The 24,074-nt window shown below is 40.7% G+C and overlaps 1 protein-coding gene across 1 annotated transcript in view; it reads right to left on the bottom strand.

The window, feature by feature from the left end:
- Window positions 1–24,074, bottom strand: part of DDX4 (DEAD-box helicase 4) — a gene marked incomplete at its 5' end in the record, with an annotated part of 43,534 nt that overhangs the window by 10,978 nt on the left and 8,482 nt on the right. Inside the window, 12 exons of the mRNA XM_081131921.1 lie at window positions 2,803–2,957; window positions 4,125–4,277; window positions 4,903–5,045; window positions 5,270–5,317; window positions 5,419–5,466; window positions 7,348–7,389; window positions 8,411–8,491; window positions 9,568–9,669; window positions 12,638–12,697; window positions 16,065–16,118; window positions 19,264–19,341; window positions 22,350–22,427. Coding sequence (XP_080988047.1) covers window positions 2,803–2,957; window positions 4,125–4,277; window positions 4,903–5,045; window positions 5,270–5,317; window positions 5,419–5,466; window positions 7,348–7,389; window positions 8,411–8,491; window positions 9,568–9,669; window positions 12,638–12,697; window positions 16,065–16,118; window positions 19,264–19,341; window positions 22,350–22,427 — 1,042 coding nt within the window. The remainder of the gene's footprint in view (window positions 1–2,802; window positions 2,958–4,124; window positions 4,278–4,902; window positions 5,046–5,269; window positions 5,318–5,418; window positions 5,467–7,347; window positions 7,390–8,410; window positions 8,492–9,567; window positions 9,670–12,637; window positions 12,698–16,064; window positions 16,119–19,263; window positions 19,342–22,349; window positions 22,428–24,074) is intronic.

Raw genomic sequence — 24,074 nt, 5'->3', positions numbered from 1 at the left:
AAAAATAAAAAACCATGAACAAATATTTTTTTACCCATCTGATAATGGGCTATTCAAAAACAAGGAAAAACACCCCAACCCCCACACAAAATTAGGACAAAAACATGAACAAATGGCTCATTAAAAGTACAAATGGCTTTTAAAGATTTTTTAAGTTACACATTATTTTTAAAAGGGAAACAAATGAAGACTAACACAATGTTGTCCCTCAAGCTTGGTAATACCAGGTCAGGCGGAGCACAGAGAAAGTGGCCCTCGAGAGGGTAAACTGATGCCACCCATGTCACAATTGTAGTACCTATTAAAATTTAAAAACTTATTTTTGTCCCAGTAAGTTCACACATAGGAATTTACCCTTCAGATAGGTCGCCCTAATGGGAAAAGGTGACTATATAATAATAAGATTCACTGCCAACATTATTTTTAGTATCAGAAGATTGAAACTAAGCATCTAACAACAGAAAACTCAAAATTACAGTCCATCCACCCAAAGGAATACTGTGCATTCATAAAGAGCAAGGGTCAGTTCTAGGATATGCAGCACCTACAACATACACCATTTAAAGATAACAGGTGGCAACAGCCGAGTAGGCTACCATTCGCCAGAGGCCTGAAACGTACACGTGGAGGAAGGGGCAAGACGGCGGAGCAGGTGGGCGCTGCGCTCCCCTCCTGCCCTGACCACATCAAAATTACAATTGAATGTATAACAATCAATCGAATAATGAACCGAGGACTAGCTGAGCAGAAGTCTTGTAATAAGGATTTACAGAAGAAGCCACACAGGGACTGGTAGGAAGGGCAGAGATGCAAAAAAGGCTGGCCCACTCACATGGGTAGCGGCTGAGAACCAGAAAAGATGTCTCAGCTGCAAAGGTTCCCCCTTAAGAGGGGTCTCAACCACACACCGGGCTCCCCAGCCAAGAGCAGCAGAGCCGGGGAAAACGAGCCCACCTAACATCTGGCCATGAAAATCAGCAGGGATCCCATCTGTCCAGTTGAGACAGAAGGCTGCTGGTAACCCAGGTGTCCTCTTAAAGGGACACTGCACAAACTCTCATTTGTGAGCACTCACTCTTGGGCTCCAGTGAAGAGATGGAGGCTGGAAGGCTGCCAGAGTGTGGCTTCTGGGTGAGGGCTGGAGGAACAGCTTATGGACTGGAAAAATTAACATCGTTAAAATATCCATACAACCCAAAGCAATCTATAGATTCAATGCAATTCCTATCAGAATACCAATGGCGTTTTTCACAGAACTAGAACAAATAATTCAAAAATGTATATAGAACCACAAAAGACCCCAAATAGCCACAGCAATTGTGTAAAAGAACAAAGTTGGAGGAATCACGCTACCTGATATCAAACTATACTACAAGGTTATAAATCAAAACAGCATGGTACTGGCATAAAAACAGACATACGGATCAATGGAGCAGAATAGAGAGCCCAGAAATTAAATAAACCCACGCCTATATGATTAATGTTTGACAAAGGAGGCAAGAACATACAAAGGGGTAAAGACAGTCTATTCAATAAATCGTGCTGGGAAAATTGGAGATATATGCAAAAATGAAACTACACCACCTTCCTACATCATACACAAGATTAAACTCAAAATGGATTAAAGAGTTAAATGCAAGACTTAAAACCATAAAACTCCTAGAAGAAAACACAAGCAGTAAAACCTCAGGCACTTCCCTTAGCAGTATGTTTTCTGATAGATCTCCTCAGTCAAGGGGAACAAAAGAAAAAATAAACAAATGGGACAACATCAAACTACAAAGTTTTTGCACAGCAAAGGAAATGATAAAAAAAAACAACAACAACAAAAAACAAAACGAAAAAAACTACCTACTGAATGGAAGAAGGTATTCACCAAGGATACTCAGGTAATGGTTAATATCCAAAATTTATAAAGCCCTTCAGTCTCCTCCTTGCTTTCTCACTGATCACTCACTCTAAAGGGAGCCACTGCCATTTCCTGAGGACAGTCAAGCGTCCTGCAGGAGTCCAGTCAAGCCTCAGATGACTGCAACTCTGGTTGTTATCTTGTCTGCAGCCTCGTAAGAGACCCCAAGACAGAAGCACCCAGCTAAATTGTCTCCCAGCTCCCAACCCCAACAAACTGTGAGATGACATTTGTTTTCAGCAATGAAGTTTCAGAGTAACTTGTTAAGCAATAGATAACTAATACAATACCCAATACTGGCAACGTGTCGAGTGGCCTGGGCATTCCCATATATGGATGGTAGACATGTACATGGGAGCAGGCTCTAACGTAAGTACATTAAATCTATTAAAATCTACTCTAAGAAAATATTCAAACATAAAAACAGAAAATTTATAACACTGTTCATTATAGCTTTATTTATAGCAGCCCCAACTTAGAAACAACTCCAATGCCCCCAAATAGAGAAACAAAATATAAACACATATAGACAATCTTAAAGTTATTAAAAATTAGGTCTGATTATGAAATAAGTAGTTTTTCATATTTATGTGTAAAAGAACAGAAAATTATTAGGAACACCCAAAGTTCATTTTTCAAATTGAAAACTACCAGAACACACACCAATATGTTCACTACTTTTTTATCATTCTACTTCTAGTATCATCTCGTTTTAATAAGGATGTTTCCTTTTAAAAGTAAAAATAAGCAGGGATTCCACAGCAAGGTTACGAAAAAAGAACATGTCCATCAATAATCCTAACTCCACGGCTGCCTTATTCCTGAGCTCTTCCCCAACAAGGGAGAAACCTGTAAAGAAACCCTGGTTGTGAGTGGCCTTCAGGTGCACTTACCCAAAAGAAAACTTCCTGGCTTCCAGGTAGATCTGGTTGATCAGTTCTCGAGTGGGGGCCACGATAATGCACTCGGGCTCCTGCAGCTCTCGGAAACGACTGGCAGTCACGCCGTCACGCATCATGTGTGCCAGGATCGGCAGGAGGAAAGCTGCCTGCAAGTTAAATAGCGTAATTTACAAATTACCAAGCATCATCCTTCACCCTGGGCAAACCTATTCCTCATGCCCTAGAGCCTTAGAGGCCTCTTCCATCTGGCTGGTTAATTTTAAATGAGACAGGAAAACAATTTTCATTTCAATCCATTTTTAACATTTAGCTCTTTATGCTCATATTATACAATGTAAAATGTTTGATAAAGTTAATGTACCGAATCAAAATATTTTAAGTTCTTTTTAAAAAGCATACCCATGGCTTCTAAATAAATCAAAGCACATTAACTCATCTATGGAGGGGAATGTAGACATAACTGGATGAAAATCGAGGCAGTGAGCCATTATTCTGAGTCCTTTTGGGGCAGTGATAAGATTGCCACTCAGAATGTCTGATAAAAATGGTCCACAAGTGGAGCAAAAATTGGGAAATCAGACATTCAGATCATAAACATGTCACCCTTATTGAAATTAAATCTGGCAAGACACATTTTTTCCTAAAGTTCTCTTATCAAGCAAATAAGACACTAAAACCATGCTTGAGTCATACATCAGCTGCTATATTACACAACTCACCCATTTTTCCCTTCGACTCTACCATGTAGGCTAAGACTAAAATACTGTGAACCAAGACTGAGATCCTGGAAATGACAGTCTAGAACTCATCTCATGGAATCCTATTTAATAGACAAACTAACAGGTTAGTCCTAAAGCCAACCTGGTCTCATCAGTTCTTTCAGCATCTGCACAGCCTGAGGTCACTCCATGTGATGCATACAGCAATTTTCATTCCTTTGACCCCAAAACAGCGTATTACAAAAGCTGTCTTCTCCCTTCCTCTGTGCTTTATCACCTCTGGTCCTTTACCCTCGATCATTTTGGTTTAGATAGTTCCATGCTCCAGAAGGAGCTGAACACACTTAGAAAAATTAAACACCTATTAACTGCAAAACTATTCTAAAAATGGTTCAAAATTCTTTCTTCAGAACTACACAAACCCCAATAAAACCAGGAGGAAAAACATAAATACAGTAGTTATGACAGTTCACAGAAATCATCTTCAAACCTTCAATCCAACAAAAGAGATTCAAGCTACTTGGGGAAGAACCAAACTTCAAAAAACATTAACAGTGTGAGTACGGGCAGAATACACGTGGGAAGATGACTTACGGTTTTTCCCGAGCCTGTCTGCGCACAGGCCATTAGGTCGCGTCCTGCGAGTATGATAGGAATGCTGTATTTCTGCACAGGAGTGAGCTTAGTATAACCAGCTTTAGCAATGTTGTTATTCAGTGTTGGACAGAGATTAGCTTCTTCAAATGTCTAAAAAAAAGGGGGCAGTGATTCAATTCCACATATCACCTGCAGATATCCCATAAGCATATTCCATTTTAATCAGTTTCAACTTTTTGTTAATTCCATTCTATACAATGAAGTTACTTTACTGATATGCCCCACTCAAGGTACTATCCAGAGCCTGTATCATTACTTGATAGAGTTAAGGAACAGTTCCAGTAGACAGTGTAGGTTCTAAAACATTTTTTCTGCTTCCCTTTAAACCTGTGAGATACAAATAACTGATCAGTAACGATGGCTCATTATCAACAGGGACCGTGAGGTCCCACACGCCTTAAAAATCACTCCCCTGAGACACACTTTCTCACATACCCAGGAAGCAGAAATCTTGACTCTAGAAAAAGTATCCCTTTCAGTAAATTTAAGTAAAATTGCATCCTGGTTTGGAGAGGTAGGGATGAAATACAGTCGCCTCTTTCAACACAGCATTTAATTCTAATGTACATGGTAGACAGGGTTTTAATTTTCCTAACACGTTATTTACTAAAGATGAAATTCTTACATGCTTTACTACCAACTTAAAGGAATGCACCCTGTATTTTAAAACCAAAGTCTGCTACACAGCCAATACAGGAATAATTGTTACACTGACCAGAATTGCTGGTGGAACATCGTGTCCAGACACTTCCACGAGAATACTATCGTACTTGTCAAAGTTGATGCCTGTCTGATAATGTGCGAAGATGGAGTCCTCGTCCTCGGGTGGGGCAGGGGGTACGTAGGTCACTTTTGGTCCTTGGAATTCAAATAATAAACAGAATCTACATTACAGGACTAGAAGAAAAGTAGGAAAACTGATAAAAACTGATAAAATCAAATTTTAAATACTGTAGAATTCCCCAATATTTAGCATTAAAGTTTTCTTTACAAATTTTAAAAAGTTAACTCTGCTTTTAAACATTCTGTATTTTTATTTAAATGCAATATACAGTCTGTGAATCACACAAAAATTAATGTACCTTGAGCGTCATCACCTTCTGCTCCTTCAGTTCCTGACTTCCAAGAATCTTAAAGGGAATCAAACCCAAAGAGATAAATTTTTACAAAGTGAGGTTGGTAAAAGGACTCTAGCTGTAAGAGCAAACACCTTATCTAAAGTAAAACTTACTCTTCCCAGAGCCTGTTATGACTTCCTCATTTAGCCCTTTGTAACCACCTGTTAAAGAAATTCACAGTGACAATCAGGACAAAGGCTGTGCACAGCGTTATTTTCACTGCTTGTCTCCAAAGAAAACAGTTCTAAAAATGGACAGGCATCTTTAAGGTCCTTTTGTACAAACAATACTTGAGACACGTAAGATACATAGAATCCTGAGCAGTTCAAACTTCCTTAGTATTCAAAATGCTGGTTTTATGCAGATGACCCTGTTATATATTACTACTTTTTGTTTAAGCTGTTATATCTCCTAATTCCCATATCCCTCAGCAAAGGAACTTATTTTTTAAAAGGAACAAGACATTCATCTGTGTTGGGGTGCCCCACCAGCACCTCCAGGTTCCACCATTTCCTAGGACTCATGGCAATAACTCACTACAGGAAAAGGACAGAGAGGAGAATCAGCCAAGGGGCAAAGTCAGAGACACCCAGGCCCCAGAATCCACGTCCTCCCCCACTGTGTCACACAGGACATGCTTCACACCACAGGAAGGCACTGTGACAGCATGCTGGCACTGCTGTCCCCAGAGGAAGGTCAGCAGACTCGAGACCCAGTCTTTTTATGAGGGGCTGACAATGCAGCTGCCTCCTGCCTGGCACCTACCCACACTCCAGACCCCCAGAAGAAAGGCAAGTGTCCAGCACAAACCACTCCTGCACAAACAGGTGAGGCGCAGTGAGCCACTCGGCGTTAGGGGTGAGAGCCCTTCCCAATCCAACTTCCCAGACACCAGGGCAGCCTGCAGGCAGGAGTGAATAGCAGTCAGGCTGCTACGCTAGACCCTCCCTGTGTACCCACAACCTTTCTGTTTCAACTTGTCACCTCGGGGCCACTCTCAGGTACGACCACAACACAGAACAGGGACTGCACTAGATCTGGAAAGCTAACAAGACGTGGTATTTTTACATGGCAGCCTTCTAACTTTATCCACAGAAAGGTCTTTTAAATGTTTTTTCAAACATGGGAACATTTGGAGAAGACCCTCTTTCTAGAAGGGAGAACCCAGGAGTCAGGCAGGGCTGCTCTGACGGCTCTCGGACTAACCACATCACTGAGGGTTTCCAGACAGCCAACCCATTTCGCTGTTCTAACAGCCCAAAAGCATTTTCACTTTTACATGACATTTAAGTGTTTATAGCTCTGAAAATATTTCTTACGGTACCAAGTCATGTATACTGAACTTTATCGCCTACACCAAATCAAATAACTGTATCATAACAAAAAACAGACTATTTTAAAATAAGTATCTGTATACACAGATGATTCTCAATCTTTAATATTTGCATGGTATCACATTTTATGGTTCTATTATTTATCAAAGCCAATTGCTGATAAATTTCAGGGGGGTTTCAGTCTTTACTTAATATTAATGAAGCCTCAGTGAGCAGCCTTGCACACGTACTAAGCAAATCATCTACAGTGTACACCTCCTGAAGAGGAATTTCTGGATTCGAGAGTATTAAGTCTAAAACAAGGCTGTGCAAACGTGTGCTCCTCCAAGTGTATAACAGCAGTAACAGCTACCTTTAACTTCAAAAATTAAAGTTGGACTATAATCACTTTAACCACTTACAGGGAAACCAAATAAAAACTCACCTCAGACCCGGCCCATGTGGCCCAGTGGTTAGAGCGTTGCCCGTACACCAAAGGGTCTCAGGTTTCCTGGTCAAGGGCACATACCTGGGTTGTGGGTTCGATCCCTGGGCCCAGTCAGGGTATGTGTGGGAGGCAACCAATTGATGTGTCTCTCTCACATCCATGTTTCTCTCTCTCTCTTCCTCCCACCTCCTCCCTCCCTCTCTTCCACTCTCTCTAAAAATCAGCTGAAAAAACATCTCGGTTGTGGATTAACAACAATAAACAAACAAAGAGAAACTCACCTCGTCCACTCCCAGTCCTGCTGTGGTAAATGTCCCCATTGCCTGGAAGACATTGTTTTGCAGAACCTTTAGTGAAAACACAACTTCACCACCATAGAGCTTTTTCTAGTCCAGAACTAAGCACTCAGGGCTCCTAGTCCCTTCAGCCATCCCTCTCTTCAGTCTACACTTAATTCAAACCTTTTTCTCATCTCAGTGTATTGTTCATTTTTTAGAGCAGTTTTGGGTTCACAGCAAAATTGAGGGGAAGACACAGGGATGTCCCATCTCCCTGTCCCCACACCTGTATACATTCCCCCATGATCAACACCCTCCGAGGTGCATCTGTTAATACTGACGACCCTTTCCTGACACTTGTCATAGCCCAGAGTCCAGAGCTGATGTCTGGTTCACTCTGTGCTGAACAGCCTGCTGGTCTGACAAACATATAATGACATGCATCCACCACTTCAGTACTGCGCAGAGTAGCTCCACAACCCTCAAGTCCTCTTGTGCTCTGCCTGTTCATCCCTCCCCATCTTTTCACCCTTCCCCGGTCGGTTTCCTTTCCCAGAATGTCATGCAGTTGGAACCAGATGGTGTGCAGTCAGTTCAGCTTGGCCTCTTTCACTTAGTAACATGCATTTAAGGTTCCTCTGTATCTTCTCATAGCCTGGTAGCTAATCTCATTTTAGCACTGAGAAATGTCCAATTGTCTGGATGCACCAGTTTATTTACTCACACTTGAACATTTTTCATCAACTGTATTCTTATTTTATTTTTCCTCACATCCCCTAAATCAGAATCCCTTCTTTGAAACCAATGCAAACTTCATTTTCCTTCCTCTAATTAAAAGTACAATTTAAACCTGAAATTAGCTGATAGATGAGAGAGAAGAAATAATTCACAGTGTACAAATTTTATAAGAGGCAAAATTGTCCATGTATTTTTGCCTACAGATCTAGAAAGCAGAGAAAACCATGAACCAACCTAGTCTACTTAAACATACATGTTAGGTTTGCTAATCCTAGAACTAAAGGCATATGTGAATGATTAATATTCAATAATGAATTCTATTTCTCACCTGGGCCACTCAATGAAGGTCTCCTAGATCCAAAAAGGCCGCCAGTGCGTGGTGTCCCCTCATCTTGCTCACATTCGCTGTCTAGATTTATAGATTATAAGCTTGGATTATGTTACTTTTAAGAAGTTGTTAAATCACGGGTAAAAATAAAAAAATCAAGTTATAGTGGCAGAAGTTAAAAGACGTGGGGTAGCCCAGCCGGGGGTGGCTCAGCGGTTGAGCCTCGACCTAGGATCCAGGCGATCAGGGTTCGATTCCCGGTCAGGGCACATGCCCAGGTGGCGGGCTCGATCCCCAATGACTCTCTCATCATTGGTGTTTCTATCTCTCTCTCCCCTGCTGCCCTCTCTCTGAAATCAATAAAGATATATAAAAAATTTTTTAAAAAAAGACCAAAAAAAAAAAACGTGGGGTAAAATACTTTAAGTTTAATAGGAATCTTATGAGTATTGTTCTAAGTACTGCACAAAGGATTTCTTCACAAATTATTTCCTTCAGTTACAGATTACTTCCTCAGAACTTTTACTTTCGTAAAATTATTTTATAATAGAAGTCAGGACCAATGCTATGTAAAATATAATGCTGGCAACGTTAAGTCACCTCCAAAAGGTAGCAACTGTGTCTGCCCCAGGACCTGCACTGACTGCTTTTCTCTGGAATGGCCCCTTGGCTCCCGCCATGCGAGCCTGACCTCCTGTGCAGCAACCCACCAATCCCCACACTTTTAAAAAGCTACAATTCACTAATGTGCTCCACACCTAGTACATCACCCTTTCAAACCTATGCTTTCAGCTTCCAGGGCCACTCATCTGTCCTCCCCAAGAGATGTGCAACCCAACAGGGACTTCTCAAGGCAACTCCTGGGCCCCAAGGGCTGACGGGGGGAGGAGTCTGGGGCATGGAGCCATGCTGTTCAAACAAGGTGTGCATACTGGGAGAGCTGCAGAGCAGGTCACACTGGAGAGCATGTAACACTGAAGAACTGAGTCGTACACACTTCTAAATGGACTCATACACGCAGGTACAACCTTGGTGACCATGTGCCCGCCCCTGCACTAGGCTATCCTCATCTCGCCCTCCCAACCACCTTTCGGTGACAGGCATTGTTTGTAAATGTCCTCCTCACTGAACCACACCATTTGCAACCCACTACTAACTTGGACTTCCCAGGCCAAATCCTCCACGGCAGCCCCGGAAGCCACCTCTTCCACCTCTTCTGGATGGCGTTGAAGTTTCCGAATCATTTCCATCCTGATAGCCTACAACAGCGAAACACACACTGAACCACCGAGAACAAAGACACTTTGGGGACACAGTGGTCCAGTCTAACTTAAGCCCTGCGTAAGTCAATGACTTTAAATATTTTAAGGCATTAACAGTTACTAAAAAGAAACACCATATTTGACCTATAAATGTTTAGCTCTACTATAAACAGATATAGCTACAATTTTTTTTAAAAAACCACTGCTTACTTTGGGAATCAAAACTAAAAGTGACGATAAGGAAACAGTGTCACTTGTAAAATACTGAAAGTTGCCACAATTGCCTCATTAACAGGATTTCCACAGTCCACAGATTAAATAAATCTGGACTTCTATTTGCTCCTATAGGAAATAGTAATCATCATACTCAGCACAGATATGCAGGTACACAGTCTGACTTCCTGTTATAAACAATATTTTTTTTAAAAAAAATGTTTACTGATATCAGAGAGGAAAGGAGAGGGAGGAGAGAGATAGAAACATCAATGGTGAGAGCGTTGTCATTGATCAGCTGCCTCCTGCACACCCCCGATTGGTGACTGGGCCCCGGGCACGTGCCCTGACCGGGAATCCAACCTCAATCTCCTGGATCCTAGGTCGATGCCCAACTGCTGAGCCACGCCCAGCTGGGCTAAACAATACATTTTTAACTCAATGGAATACCAAAAAAATCAGTAGAAACAGTTCAAGTAAAATGGGATCCCACCTATGACAGAACAAGATCAATTCAAAACCAAGACGCCAACTAGGTAGGAAATTTTGAGATTATATAGTTTATGAACCTGGAACTATTTATAACTAAAGAAACTGATCAATGAAAATTCTACATATGATACTGGATTATATGTATTTTCAAAGCCTATTTATAAATTGGGACAGACTAAGCTGTGTCACGGTTCTGCATCTATTACCAGCCTAACCCTCACAGAGCACTCCTCAGTCCAGCGGGGTTTACTTATCAATACTGACTCGCCTTGTTCTTGTAAAGGATTTATTTGTGTCTCTTTATCAGAATTTCTCTCTTCATGAAAGTCTTTATCTGCTTTTCTATCTTTAGCCCTAAGTTACTTTCCTGCTTCCGTGTATAAGTAAAACATATAAAACACATGCACATTTTAAAATATAGTAAAATGAAAACCTACAGACCCACTACCCACATTAAGACTAAAATGTTCCCAGCACCTTTTCCCTAGAGCGTCTCCCTTCTTCCCCTGGGAACCTCCCCCACTCACCCAATACTCAGTGTTTTTTCATTCCCTTGCTCTTACTTTACAAATTATGTACTTATCCTTTCTCAAGACACCGCTGGGCTCTGTTCTGAGCTTTTTAAACAGGACACATTCCCTGTCATGCTTCTAGTCACCTTTGCTTTGGCCGCTTCGTGAACTACTTCACTTCTGCTGCTGGGCTACTCGCCACTGCATGTCCCTCTTTCCTCCATGGCACCACCTTCTTTCTTTTCCTACTGAACTTTCCTCCCCCTTTATTTAAGTTGAACACTAATTTTTTCTGATGGATGCACTGAAGACTATAACCTTTCCTCTAAAAAGCCAGCCTGGGCCCAAGCCAGTTTGGCTCAGTGGTAAGAGCAACAGTCCTCCGACTGAAGGGTTCTGGGTTCGATCCCAGCCAAGGGCACAGGGCATGTACCTCCGTTGCAGGCTCCATCCCTGGCCCTGGCCGGGTTGGGGCACAAGCAGGAGGCAACCAGTCCATGTGACTCTCACATCCATGTTTCTCTCTCCCCCTCCTCCTGAAAAGCAACGGAAAAAATATCCTTAGGTGAGAATAAAAAAAATAAAAAATAACTAAAATGCTAGCTGTGCTAGTTATATCCTATAAGTTCTGATGTGTTCTGTTTTTACTGCCATTCAATTCTAAATATTTCATTATTTCCATGTTATGCATAAACTGAGAATTCAGTTCCCAACCACAAGGGTTAGGCCTCTGACACTGAGTTCCACTTTTACTGTCCTTCAGCAACAAGACAAGGCCTTGACATAAATCCTACGGTATATTCTAAAACTTCATTTGGCCTTAACAGACGGTCAAACGGTATGTATTTTTCCATACACTGGAAGAAAACACAAAACACACTTTGGGGGTGTATTATTCCACAGAATATTAAATCAAGCCTGGTAACTTGTCTTTAAATCTTCTATAGTCTTACTCATTTCCCTTCTGCTCAGTCTATCAGATTCTGAAGAAAAAACAGTATAAATCTAGAATTAAGGGTTTAACTAGGATTTGCAAAATTTTCTTATAATTATGTCTATTTTTGCTTTATATATGGAATATGTTAGATTCCAGCCACGCTCAGAACTATAACACCTTCCCAGTGAATATGCCTTTTATCATTAAGTAATTTTTATCACTAATATGCCTTAGAGTCTATTTTCTCTCCTACTTCTGTACGATGGAGTTCCCACAATAGACTCTTATCCTAAGGAGCTTTGCACACTTGTAATTTTGTAAGTTCATGGTAGTCTTTCTGTGGGTTTTGTTGTTGCTCTTTTAACATGTCTGCCTACAGATAATCAAGAACGAAGCATTACAATGTTGATGCCATCTCACCTCACTTTCATTAAAGGCAGGATTAGCCAGCATGGTGGACTACCCTAGACCACAACAAGTAATTTACAATTTCTCCCTCCCCTATATCTCCGATGATTGTTTGGAGACACAGACATCCCAGTTCATCTGTGAATGACCAGGACCCGCACAGCCGCGCCTGCTCTGTACTTCTCAGCACGTTCTGGAGATCTCGGGAAATCCAGTGACAGCAGAAAGTGGAAAGGGAAACACCTTCTGAACATTCACCTGCATATTAACAGCACAAACCATATGCCAAGGCATTTTTCTTCTAAGGTTTTTACCACCAGAATTTCTTTCACCTTTCCCAAAATCAGTTTTGTCAGCTGAATATCAGTCATCAGTACAAACTGTTCCAAAACGTGGTCCTTACCTCCTCTCCTGGAGAACCCTCTGCTCCGCGTCTGACTCTCTTCACCGTAATTGTTGGACTCTTGAATAGAAATTTACCATGAGAACAGCATCCCAATAACTAACTTTAAAGATGGGATGTCTAAATATTAGCAGTCACCACTATGTTGTACACCTGAAATCACTACAAGACTGTATGTCAACTTCAATTAAAAAATTAGTTACTTTAAAATAAAAATAGCACTGTCGCAAGGTAAATTACTAAGAAAATATTTTCATAAGTTAAAATATAAACAATTCTTAAAATAATTTAACAGAAATATAAAAAATATAAAGACATTTTTCAGTCAATCCCCTATACAATCACCTACTACAACTCAATCATCTACTACCCACTAGGCCAAGAGCATGGAAAGTGTATAATGGAGAACCCACTGTGCCAAGAGCAAGGTATAAGCCAAAAAATAAGCATTTCATAAATGTCAATTCAATTAAAATGGTCTCAGAAATCCCTCCATGAGTGGTCTCCAACGTGGTCTAGACCACCAGGAGCACGTGACTGCGCTCTTACGTGTGTCATCCTTCTTTCTCTAACTTGCCTTTTTAATAAATCTGAGACGTAAATTTGGTGTTTTTTTTTTTGAAGATATGAGAACATTTTCCTACTTGTGCTAATGAAAACACTGGGAATATCCTGGCTTTTCTGGTTTTAATGCCATTGCCAGGGTTTCTAAATAGGTAAGAGGATCACTACACTGACGGTTGCCTAAGAGTACCTGGAAAGCTGATTAAAAATAAAAATAAAATAAATATTATTAAAAATAAATTCCCAAGACCCACCCCCAGAGATGTTTATTTTGAAAGTGTAAAGTGATAGTAAAGAATGAATAATTTTTTTTTTTTTAGATATATCTTTATTGATTTCAGAGAGAGGAATGGAGAGGGAGAGAGAGATAGAAACACCAATGATGAGAGAGTCATTGATCGGCTGCAGCCCGCAACCCGGGCACATGCCCTGACCGGGAATCGAACCCTGATCGCCTGGATCCCAGGTCGATGCTTTACCAATGAGCCACGCCCAGCCGGGCAAGAATGAATAATTTTTAAATGTAAAAAGTTATGTTAACAAAATGTTAGTAACTTCAAGCTTTCTAGAATACTTCCACAAAGACAGAGATCGTTTTGAGGAATCTTTGTTTATGTACCTGAGAACTGTAAGTCACAGTGAGGACATAAGTAGCAAACAGCTTAGGTGCTACCTGTGTGGTTTCTGTGCAGAAGTCCTCATCTACCTAACAATTAATATTGCTTTTATAATAAACAACCCACAGCGCTTGTCGCAGGTACCTGTTTGAGCTGAAGTCAACTGACACATATTCCCAAAGAGCCATCTAATATCCAGCAGCCTTCTGAGAAGCAGGATTTACCACAAGGGGCTGAAGAGGAGAGAGGGTTCAGGAAAGAAGGCTGACCCTAGAACACCGAGGATGAAAGCCAACATTCACTGCTTCACAGAAAAACCCATCAAATGATTCGGAGCCGGGCAAGGAGAGAGAGGCCTCACACTATTCAGCCAATGATTCCCCTGAAACAAACCTGCAGGTATTTCACTGCCCTGGGAATTGACACAGGCTGATGGCCTTAGGAGCTGGATGGAGGTACAATTACAGCAGGAGGAGAGGGCGAAGGAAACCCTCTGCACTATTTCCCAACTTCATTGAAGCCTTCAACTATTTCAAAAAAGGTTACATATAAAAAAGGATTTCTGTGAAGTCATTAAATAAAGCCAAGCACAGATAAAAATTAGATAATGATCCCAAGATTAGTTACAACCTATAAATTATGTCAAAATAACAGTAATAACAGAGAACTTAGTGTTAGACAGTGGCACTGTCCTAAATGAATTACGCTTTTAAATCCTCACAAAAACCATTTTATAAATGGAGAGAATGAAATGCAGAGAAGTTAAATGCGTTTTTCAAGATAATACAACTGCCAGGAGGAGGAGGGTCTGAGTGTCCAAGTCCAAATCTGAACTCCGTATCACTACACCATCCCAGCCAGCGGAAGGCAGGCTGCGGGAATGGCAACCACACATGCTGTCCACCAGGTGCAGAGCAAAAGCTTCTGTTGTGGCATCAAGACCTGCTCCTGGGCCTGCCAACAATCACTGTGACAATGAAAGAATTCAATCCATACACCTTTTTTTTTTAAATTTTAGGGGAACTGAGAACAAGAACAGAAGAAAGTAGACCAAAGGAAAGAAAGCAGAGCACTGGGAGGAAAGATGTGCTCTCATGTGCTGTGAGCAGCTGGATTCTGCTCCAAAGGGCTCCAATTCCAAAGAAGCCACCCAGGAGGAAGGGCTTCCACAAGTGGGAATGACCGTCAATATCAATTGGTTAAAAACTAAGAGATTAGGTCCAGTAGAAATTTTTCTTCACTCAAATATTAGTTCCATGCTGTGTATGTTCATGTGAATGGGACAGGAGGAAAAGCAGAGATGCGGGGAGACTGAGACTGACAACAGTTTGGGTGGACAGTCTTATTTGATATATTAAAACCCCACCTTATTCCAAAAGGGTTTGCTTTTGCTTCTGAGAATCACTGTTAAGAATATAAGATCAAGTATCAAATATTTCATGAAAACAGGTGGCATTTATTGTTTGCCATGACTGTGTCTGGTTGGGCTTCATGCTTTTACACGCATCCTTGTGTAGTCTGCCTAACAACCTATAAAATGAAAGGTCTCCCTTCTAAAGAACAGAAACCTGTGGCTCCGAGAAAGTAACAACTTGCTCCAAGTCATTCAATGTGCAGGTGGCAGAGCAGGGACAGGTAACAGTCTGGAACTCTGCAGTCCATTGTTAACGAGATCCCAGGGCATCAGGGTTACCGGGGCTGCTTTCTAACACAGGTCCCAGGCGCCACCCCAACCTACTCAGTCAGGTGAGGTCCTCCTGGGAAAGCACTGTCCACCACTGAAGTCCATCTTCTGGGAACACTGCTCTGTTCTCATCGTCTCTATAGCCCTCTAAACCAGTGTCAGACCTTTGACAGAAATGTCTGTGACTTCGGCAGAGAGCTAGTCTCATCAATCTTCTTCAACTGTCAGACTTATTTAAATCTGAATAGGGACCGACATGTCCCAAACTGTATTTATATTTGGAAGTAAAATTTTCATTCTTGACTTGCTGTTGCTACTATCACCTTTTTCCTAGGGGAGCACAGCATTCAAGAGATGTGCCTTATTAATTAACTAGGACATGTGGCACTGGGCCAAATCAGGGTGCCTAAATTCTTGGTGAAGGCTCTGGCAACAGCTGCTTTATAAAATGGCTTAAACAAACTACAATTGGAACAGATTAAAATACTTGATCTTAGTTTCTCTTTAGCATGTACTATAGACATTAAATTGTAAAAGTCACTACAAAAAACACTGAACTTACCACCTCTCCAGAAACCAGAGCTGTCGCCTTCTTCAAGCTTGTTACTGGAAAAACCTATAAAAATTAAAATTAAACTTGCAAATTTCTAAAAACAATTATTACCTGTACTTCTGTGGTTAAAAAGCACCATCCAGGGACTACTTGTTATGATGCCCCTTTAGAACAGGACAAACCACAGACACTGTACATATAACTATTGAAGAGCTCGCACAGGTTGTATTATAATTTCTGGCTTGTGTCAATTTATTTTTTTTATATTTCTTAATCCTCACCTGAAGAAATATTTTTATTGATTTTAGAAATGGAGGGACGAAGGAAAAAGGGGAGAGAGGAGGTAAGGGAGTCAGAGAGGGAGAGGGAGAGAGAGAAACAGTGATGTAAGAAACACTGATAGGCACCTGGCCGGGCGTGGCTCAGTGGTTGAGCATCAACCTAGGATCCAGGAGATCATGGTTCGATTCCAAGTCAGGGCACGTGACTGGGTTGCAGGCTTGATCCCCAGTTGGGGGTGTGCAGGAGGCAACTGATCAATGATGGCTCTCTCATCATTGACATCTCTCTCTCTCTCTCTCTGAAATCAATAAAGATATATTTTAAGAAGAGAAAAAGAAAAGAAACACCAATAGGCAGCCTCCCATACATGCCTGACCAAAAATAGAACCCGCAACCTTGTGGTGGGTGGGATGACAGTACAACAAACCAAGTGACTTGTCAGGTCTGCCTGTGTCAATTTACTGAGGTTACAATGCCAGCCAATGATACATTATCTCAAATGTCATGTACCTCTCTATATGTACACAGGCAGAGAGGGGTATATGTCAGTATCACCACTATATACTTTCTATTCAAAATACCACAACTTTTTTGTTTATAAAATTTTCTTAATCCTTCACCAAGCTCTGCTTTCAATTTTCTCATTTAATAAAAACCTGTGTCTAGCCTGGCCAGGTGTGGCTCAGAGGTTGAGCATCGACCTAGGATCCAGGTGATCAGGGTTCGATTCCCAGTCAGGGCACATGCCCGGGTTGTGGGCTGTAGCCGATCAATGACTTTCTCATCATTGATGTTTCTATCTCTCTCTCTCCCTCTCCTTTCCTCTCTCTGAGATCAATAAAGATATATTTTTAAAAAACCCCCCAAAAAAACAACCAAAAACCCTATGTCTAGATTTACGCATCTCTGGAGCACAAAGACATGTCCTTAAAATTAAGTCTGAAAGCATCGATCAGTAGTATTTTTGTAACATTTTTAAATGTTGAGTACTAATTGAATAATCTTTAGTGCAAAGATAGTCAAAAAATAATATACTTTAAAATTAGTTGTCAAAATAGGATGCCTGTCAATCAGTATTTAATCTAAATCATAAAATATTATGGTTTCTGTAATTCAGAGACTAATTACCGTTTTGATAGATGTTAAATTTATATGCAAAATGTATACATATCAAGTCACTTAAAAATCTCAGGTTCAATAGGAATCTAACATCCCTCCCAGCATAAAACTCCATGGAAATGTAATACACAATTACCATATAAAAAGTAAGGACCCCCCCCCCCGTACACTGCTGGTAGGAATGCAGACTGGTACAACCACTATGGAAAACAGTATGGAGGTTCCTCAAAACATTAAAAATGGGAGCTGCCTTTTGACCCAGTGATCCCACTTCTAGGAATGTATCATAAGAATCCTGAGACACTAATCAGAAAGAATATATGCTCCCCTATGTTCATAGCAGCGCAGTTTACAATAGCTAAGATCTGGAAACAGCCCAAGTGCCCATCAGTAGATGAGTGGATAAAAAAGCTGTGGGACATTCACACCATGGAATACTATGCAGCTGTAAAGAAGGTTCTTGTACCCTTTGGGACAGTATAGATGGACCTGGAGAAAATTATGCTAAGTGAAATAAGCCAGGCAGAGAAAGACAAACATCACATGATCTCACTTATATGTGGAATCTAAAGAACTTAGTAAACTGATGAACAGAATAGATTCAATGACATGGAAGCACAGATGAGACTGACAAATGTCAGAGGGAGGGAGGAGAGTGGGTGGGTGGAGGGGGAGAGATTAACCAAGAATTTATATGCATATATGCACAACCCAAGGACATGGGCAATGGTGGGGAGGGGGACTGGGGAGGAGGGTGGGATGGGGTAGAACGGGTCATGGGGAGATAAAGGGACATTTGTAATATTTTAAATAAATTTAAAAAACTATTACAAACAATAAACAACAACAAGAACAAGTAAGTACCCTAGAGCCTCAATATATGATTGGATGACAAATTAATTTTCCCTTGAGCAGATATATAAATTCAAAATAAAGATAATCCCTACAGAGAGTGCTATCACAAAACCTGAGTTTTTACTTTATTCATTTAAATATAGATAATCCTTGCAACTGGCTAGGAAAGGGACTGTGTTCCTTTTTTTTTTTTTTTTTAATATATCTTTATTGATTTCAGAGAGAGGAAAGGAGAGGGAGAGAGACAGAAACATCAATGATGAGAGAGTCACTGATTGAGCCCGCAACCCGGGCATGTGCCCTGACCAGGAATCGAACCCCGATCGCCTGGATCCTAGGTTGACGCTCAACCGCTGAGCCACGCCTGGCCAGGGACTGTGTTGTACTGCCCTCTCCAATTGCCCCTTTCCCTCCACACTCCCCTCCTCCAAAGAGTCGAGTGCTGGGTTTCCAAATGCTTGGGAAAGTCCTCCAGCTCCACACTACTGGTCTTGAACTTAAACTACTTCTGATCTACAGTTTTTAAAGGTGTTTTGGGAAAAGGTTTCATTTCAAAGTTCCTAGTGGTTTTTTGCTCAACTGAAGATGGAGACCCAAATTCACCCTAGACGTCTGACAGGGTCTCGTTTGGGAGGGTGGGGGAAGTCCTGAGTACAGAGGAAAAGAAGTGGGGTTCACCTATGGGTCAATCAATTTGAAGAGATGCAGCAGCAAGAGCATGGCTGTTTTTTTAAAAAAAAAAAAAAAAAAGCTGTATGGAAGAGCAGACACCCCCGAGCAGCACAGACTGCTGCTCTAAATGGAAACCAGAGAGGGGAGGCACTCCCATCAACCACAGAAATTCCTGGGAGAGGCACGCTTTTTCCACATGCATCACAGGGAAATGTGAACTCAGAGAAGGAAAGACTTGTGTCACCCGAGTTCTGACTGTAAGACATCACAAGCAGGTTACCTCTGTTTCCAAAACCTTTTCCAACGCCAAAGCCACCAAGAGTGGAGGTACTCTCCCTTTTATGAGACTCGCCAGCATCTGCAAAAGTTCACAGTTACAATTCTTTAACCTATAGCTTTAAGTACGTCATAAAAAGTAAAAATTAAAAGAATCTTGGGGACTTCCAAGGATAGGGAGAGTAGTATAGAAGCTTATAAAGATGTAATTAATATGCCCCAACTTCTTTTTAAAAAAACCTCTTAAATTATGATACCAAGGTGCCCAGCTGGGCATGGCTCAGCGGTTGAGCATCAACCTAGGATCCGATTCCCAGTCAGGGAACACGCCCGGATTGTGGGTTCGATCCCCAGCTGGGGGCGTGCAGGAGGCAGCCAACCAATGACAGCTCTCTCATCATTGATGTTTCTATCTCTCTCTTCCTCTCTCTGAAATCAATACAGATATATATATTTTTAAAAATTATGATACCAAGGTAAAAACATAAATATACCACTGAAATACAGCTTTAGACTAGTTGTTATTTTACTAGTGACCTTTAACTAGAAAATTCAACTCTGACTTTCTGTATATTAAACCTCACTGAGAGAGCTACTGGCACTATGCCCCTGTGTGAAAGTCACCGCTAGTGAAAATTTTATACTCTTGTCGTGTTTCTAAATTACTCTATTATTTATGCATTTTCTAGTACTTAAATCACTCTCAATCTTTCTACTTCTAAACTGAAATTAGGCAGGGGTCACATAATAAAGAAAACAAGTCAAGTGCCATTGCCCTGCACGTCCCTCCCTGCCACAGATTTCCCATGTCAGCCTTCCTCGCTTCACTCCCATTCCAACTCTCAACACCCAACGTTCTAATCCACACAAACAGCTCCCCACAGCCCACTGTGAACTTCTCCATGCTGCTCCCCACGTGGCATGCCTGCATTTCTACTTTTCCTATCAAAATTCTCTTCACTGCAAAAGCCTCCTTTACAGGCCGCCTCCTTCCATGAAGTCTCCCTTTAGTGCTGCAAGTCAGAATCAACCCTTCCCCACACCCCCAGCACACTGTCAGTAGCTCTTTTTACTAATATTTCTTTTCATGTGTTTCTCTACCATTGCATTAAGAATTCTGAGGGCAGAGTTGCTACGGCAAGTAGCAGGGTTATTTAAAACAAAAAACTGTAACAAGACATCCAAACCAGCTAAACTGCCGCTTTAAACAATCACTGGGGAAAGTTGAAGCACCGCCTTGTGATCCCCTAAACTCTCTCAGCCATCTCTGTACTGTCCTAGAACAGGGGAGTTGGGGGTCTATGAAACTCCTAAAGCCACATGCAGAACTGTCTGAGGAACTATCAATATTTTCATCACACTCTAAAGATGTGTGTGTTCGAGAAGTTAAGGCTATTTAGGCCATGCTGCACAGAACAGGAAGAGCTGATCAGTGTTATATTTTAAGTGATTAAGAGTCAATTTCAAAAACACATTACTAGCTTTCAAGTTCTGAGGGAAAATACCATAGACATTGAAACTAGCTAAAAAGTCAGATGAATCATAGGGAATGAAGTTACACTCATATGCCTGTGAATTTCCAGGATTATATGGAGTATAAAGATACCTTTTTAAAGTATTAACATTCAACAAAGAATTTTGATCAGAAGTTTAATGTGTATTTCAACCTAAAACGTATGGAATTAACAATATGTAGTAAAATGTCTCAGTTATGGTTTTCTCATTTAAAAAGGCGTTATTCACCCTGTGGAGTTTGGCTCAGTGATTAGAGCATCAGCCCCTGGACCAAAGGGTCTTAGGTTTGATTGCCAGTTAAGGGCACGCGCCTGGGTTGCAGGTTCAATCCCTGGCCCCAGTTGGGGCATGTGTGGGAAGCAACCAATCAATGTCTCTCTCTCACATCACTGTTTCTTTCTCTCCCCCTCCCTCCCTTCTATTCTCTTGCGCGAGGATTAAAAAATAGAAATATTTTAAAAATAAAAAGGCTTTATTCAACACTGTTTACAGCCTGCATCAAAAAGTATCAAATAACCTATTCTAGAATAGGATTTTAAAATATATCTAAATATTAAATGTTCCTTTAACTGTAATATGAAAATATGTATTATTTCTAATGTTAGTAACGGCAAACACTTGAACCTCCTGGCAGAACTGCATGGTCCAAATCATCAATTCCTCTCACTTAATACGCAGGCTTAAAAACAGAGTATGTATGCCTCTTTAAAGAATAAATTATTTCCATCAGTAGCAGCAACAGAAAATTCACATTTGTGTTAACTGTATCTAAACAAGAAATTACGTTTTCCAAATATCAAATGAAATACCACACATAAACCAACCTTTAGTTTCCAATGAATAAAACTATCTACAAATAACAATAGTGTTTCAAAGAATAATAGCTAATAAATTCAATAACAAGTGTTACATATATTTAAAACTACCAATTAGCCCTAGCTTATGATATCCCATTTAAAAAAGAAGTGGTCATATGTATTTTAAATAACTTTAACTTGAGATTCTAATACTATTTTATTGCACTATAAGAAACCACAGTGAAGAATATTTTCAGCATTTTATTATCAAATCTAAAGATGGACTTCGGGAGGATATTCTGCTGTCATTATCTGTCAGATCAAGTTCTGGTTGTTCTAAAAGTAACAATAAAGAATTTCAAGCTTTGAAAAATAACTCCTTAATGCGAATGGGGTAACATAAATGCTTCCCATGCTGCCTTTCCTGAGAATATGAAACTTAGGAAGGAGGTCCTTCCCGCCCCAACTCTGAAGCTTTCACAATCCTCCCATGCCAGCTGGTAGAAATCAATAATCATAAACACATTAAGAAGCCACTCTGTGAAACAACTATCTTTACCCAATCTATCTAAGCAATGAAACTACTTCGTACTATCCCAAAAAAGTAAACCAGGAAAAGGAACAATGGCATTGGAGAAGAGGATGACCCCCTCACCCCAAAAGCACCTACGGTGCACCAAGCGAAAACACACCTGGCTGTGCACTAACCAGCCACACAAGCCTCTATCCAGCCCACTGTTCACAGCTGGCAAGGCTAAAGGAAGACACAGCTACTTACCTCTGTTTCCCAAACTCCTCCCAGAGGCAAATCCGCTCCTCAGGAAATGATCTCTTCGAGAAGGTCCATCATCCATTTCTAAAGCAAATGACAATGTGAAGCAAATCAAATAACAAGCATCTTGGTGGTATGCAAACTTCACACCTTCTCAATGTGCCCACTCATGTGGCAAAGGCGGGATTTTAATGAGTGAGACACATAGCCTATTGAAAAATGGGCTGTGAATAGGTAGTTCTCCAAAATAAAATTAAATGGTGACTAAATCTCACTCATAATTAAAGAAATTGGAAATCAAAAGAGGAGATCCCTTTTTCAACCATATGATTGACTAGGAAGCAGTTCCAAGTTTGCTAATACTGAAAACAGTCAAGGGAAACAAGTACAAATCACACAAAATATTGAAAGCTATAAACTGGGTTGATCTTGATACTGATTTTTAAAAAATACATTTTTGGAAGAAGAATAGTATGAATTTCTCCTCTGGGTATAGTCACATGGTGACACAGATGCATAAAGGTGTTTTCATAAGCACTGTCTGTATTAGCAAAAAGAATTGGAGAACAGGTGAACTACGGTCATCTTGTAGTCACCCACAGAACACTGGGCACTTTCACTCAGCAACAGAGCATCCAACAGTAAGAACTGATGCTTATAGAAACTGATCATGCAGGAGGTCACAGTGCAAATCAACAACAAATTTCAAACACCATCATCAGACACAAATTCTCTGATCACAATGAAATCAAATGAGAAGTCATTAAACACAAAGTTTAGCATCCTCTTACATTTGGAGATGAATTTTAAAAACACTTCTACATCACCTACAGCTCACAGAAAAAAAGAGAAATTGGAACTTTAAAACTACTTAGGATTGTATGATAAAAATGTTAATTATCAGTACCAAAATTTTTATGCTAGAAAATAAGAACTCAAAATTAATGAGCTAAATGGCCATCTCAACTAGAAAGAATATTTGAAAACAAAACAAAACAAATCATACAAAAGGAGGGAAAAAGAGCAGTAATTAACAAACTAGGAAACAAACATATAATAGAGTGACTCAACAAAACCAAAACCAGGTTCTTCAAAGTCACCAGTGAAAACCTGCCAGTAACAGGTCACAAGAAAACCGATTGGGAGGGGGGCAGAGGAAGAGCAAATGAGTATTAGCAAGGAAAGGGAAAGGAAAGAATCTCAAGAATGATGGAGCTGCAGCTCAGAGAGTATAACGTTTCCGCCGTGCGAGATGAAAGGGCCCGGGCCTACAGTACGACACTGTACCTACTCAACTACATCGTACCACACACTTGGAAGCTTGTTAAGAGGATATATCTCACGTTATGTACTTTGTACCACAGTAAGAAACAAGCTGTCCGTGGCATTTTTTAAATTATTGATTTTTAGAGAGAGAGGAGGGGGAGAGAGAGAGAGAAACATCCATGTGAGAGACATCTGACACACCCTGACCGGGGATCGAACCCGCAGCCTTTTGGTGTACAGGACGAAACCCCAACCAACCGAGCGACACTGCCAGGGTAGGACAGGTGAACAAAGGAAAGCAGGGCAGTATTTGTGATAAACATGTATATAATACGCCAGCAAAATACAATTTTGTATGTGGGAATATATGCAGAGATCTAAAAAATTGGAGTCAACGCACTGTTCCTGGTGGTTAAATCTGGGGCCAACATTTCAGATTTCTTTTTACCTCTGTATTTTTAAGTT

Source organism: Miniopterus schreibersii (assembly GCF_964146895.1).
Source record: "Miniopterus schreibersii genome assembly, chromosome: 3".
Lineage (NCBI taxonomy): Eukaryota > Metazoa > Chordata > Mammalia > Chiroptera > Miniopteridae > Miniopterus > Miniopterus schreibersii.
Note: the sequence above shows the minus strand (reverse complement) of the source record. Positions and strands in the feature narration are given on the sequence as shown.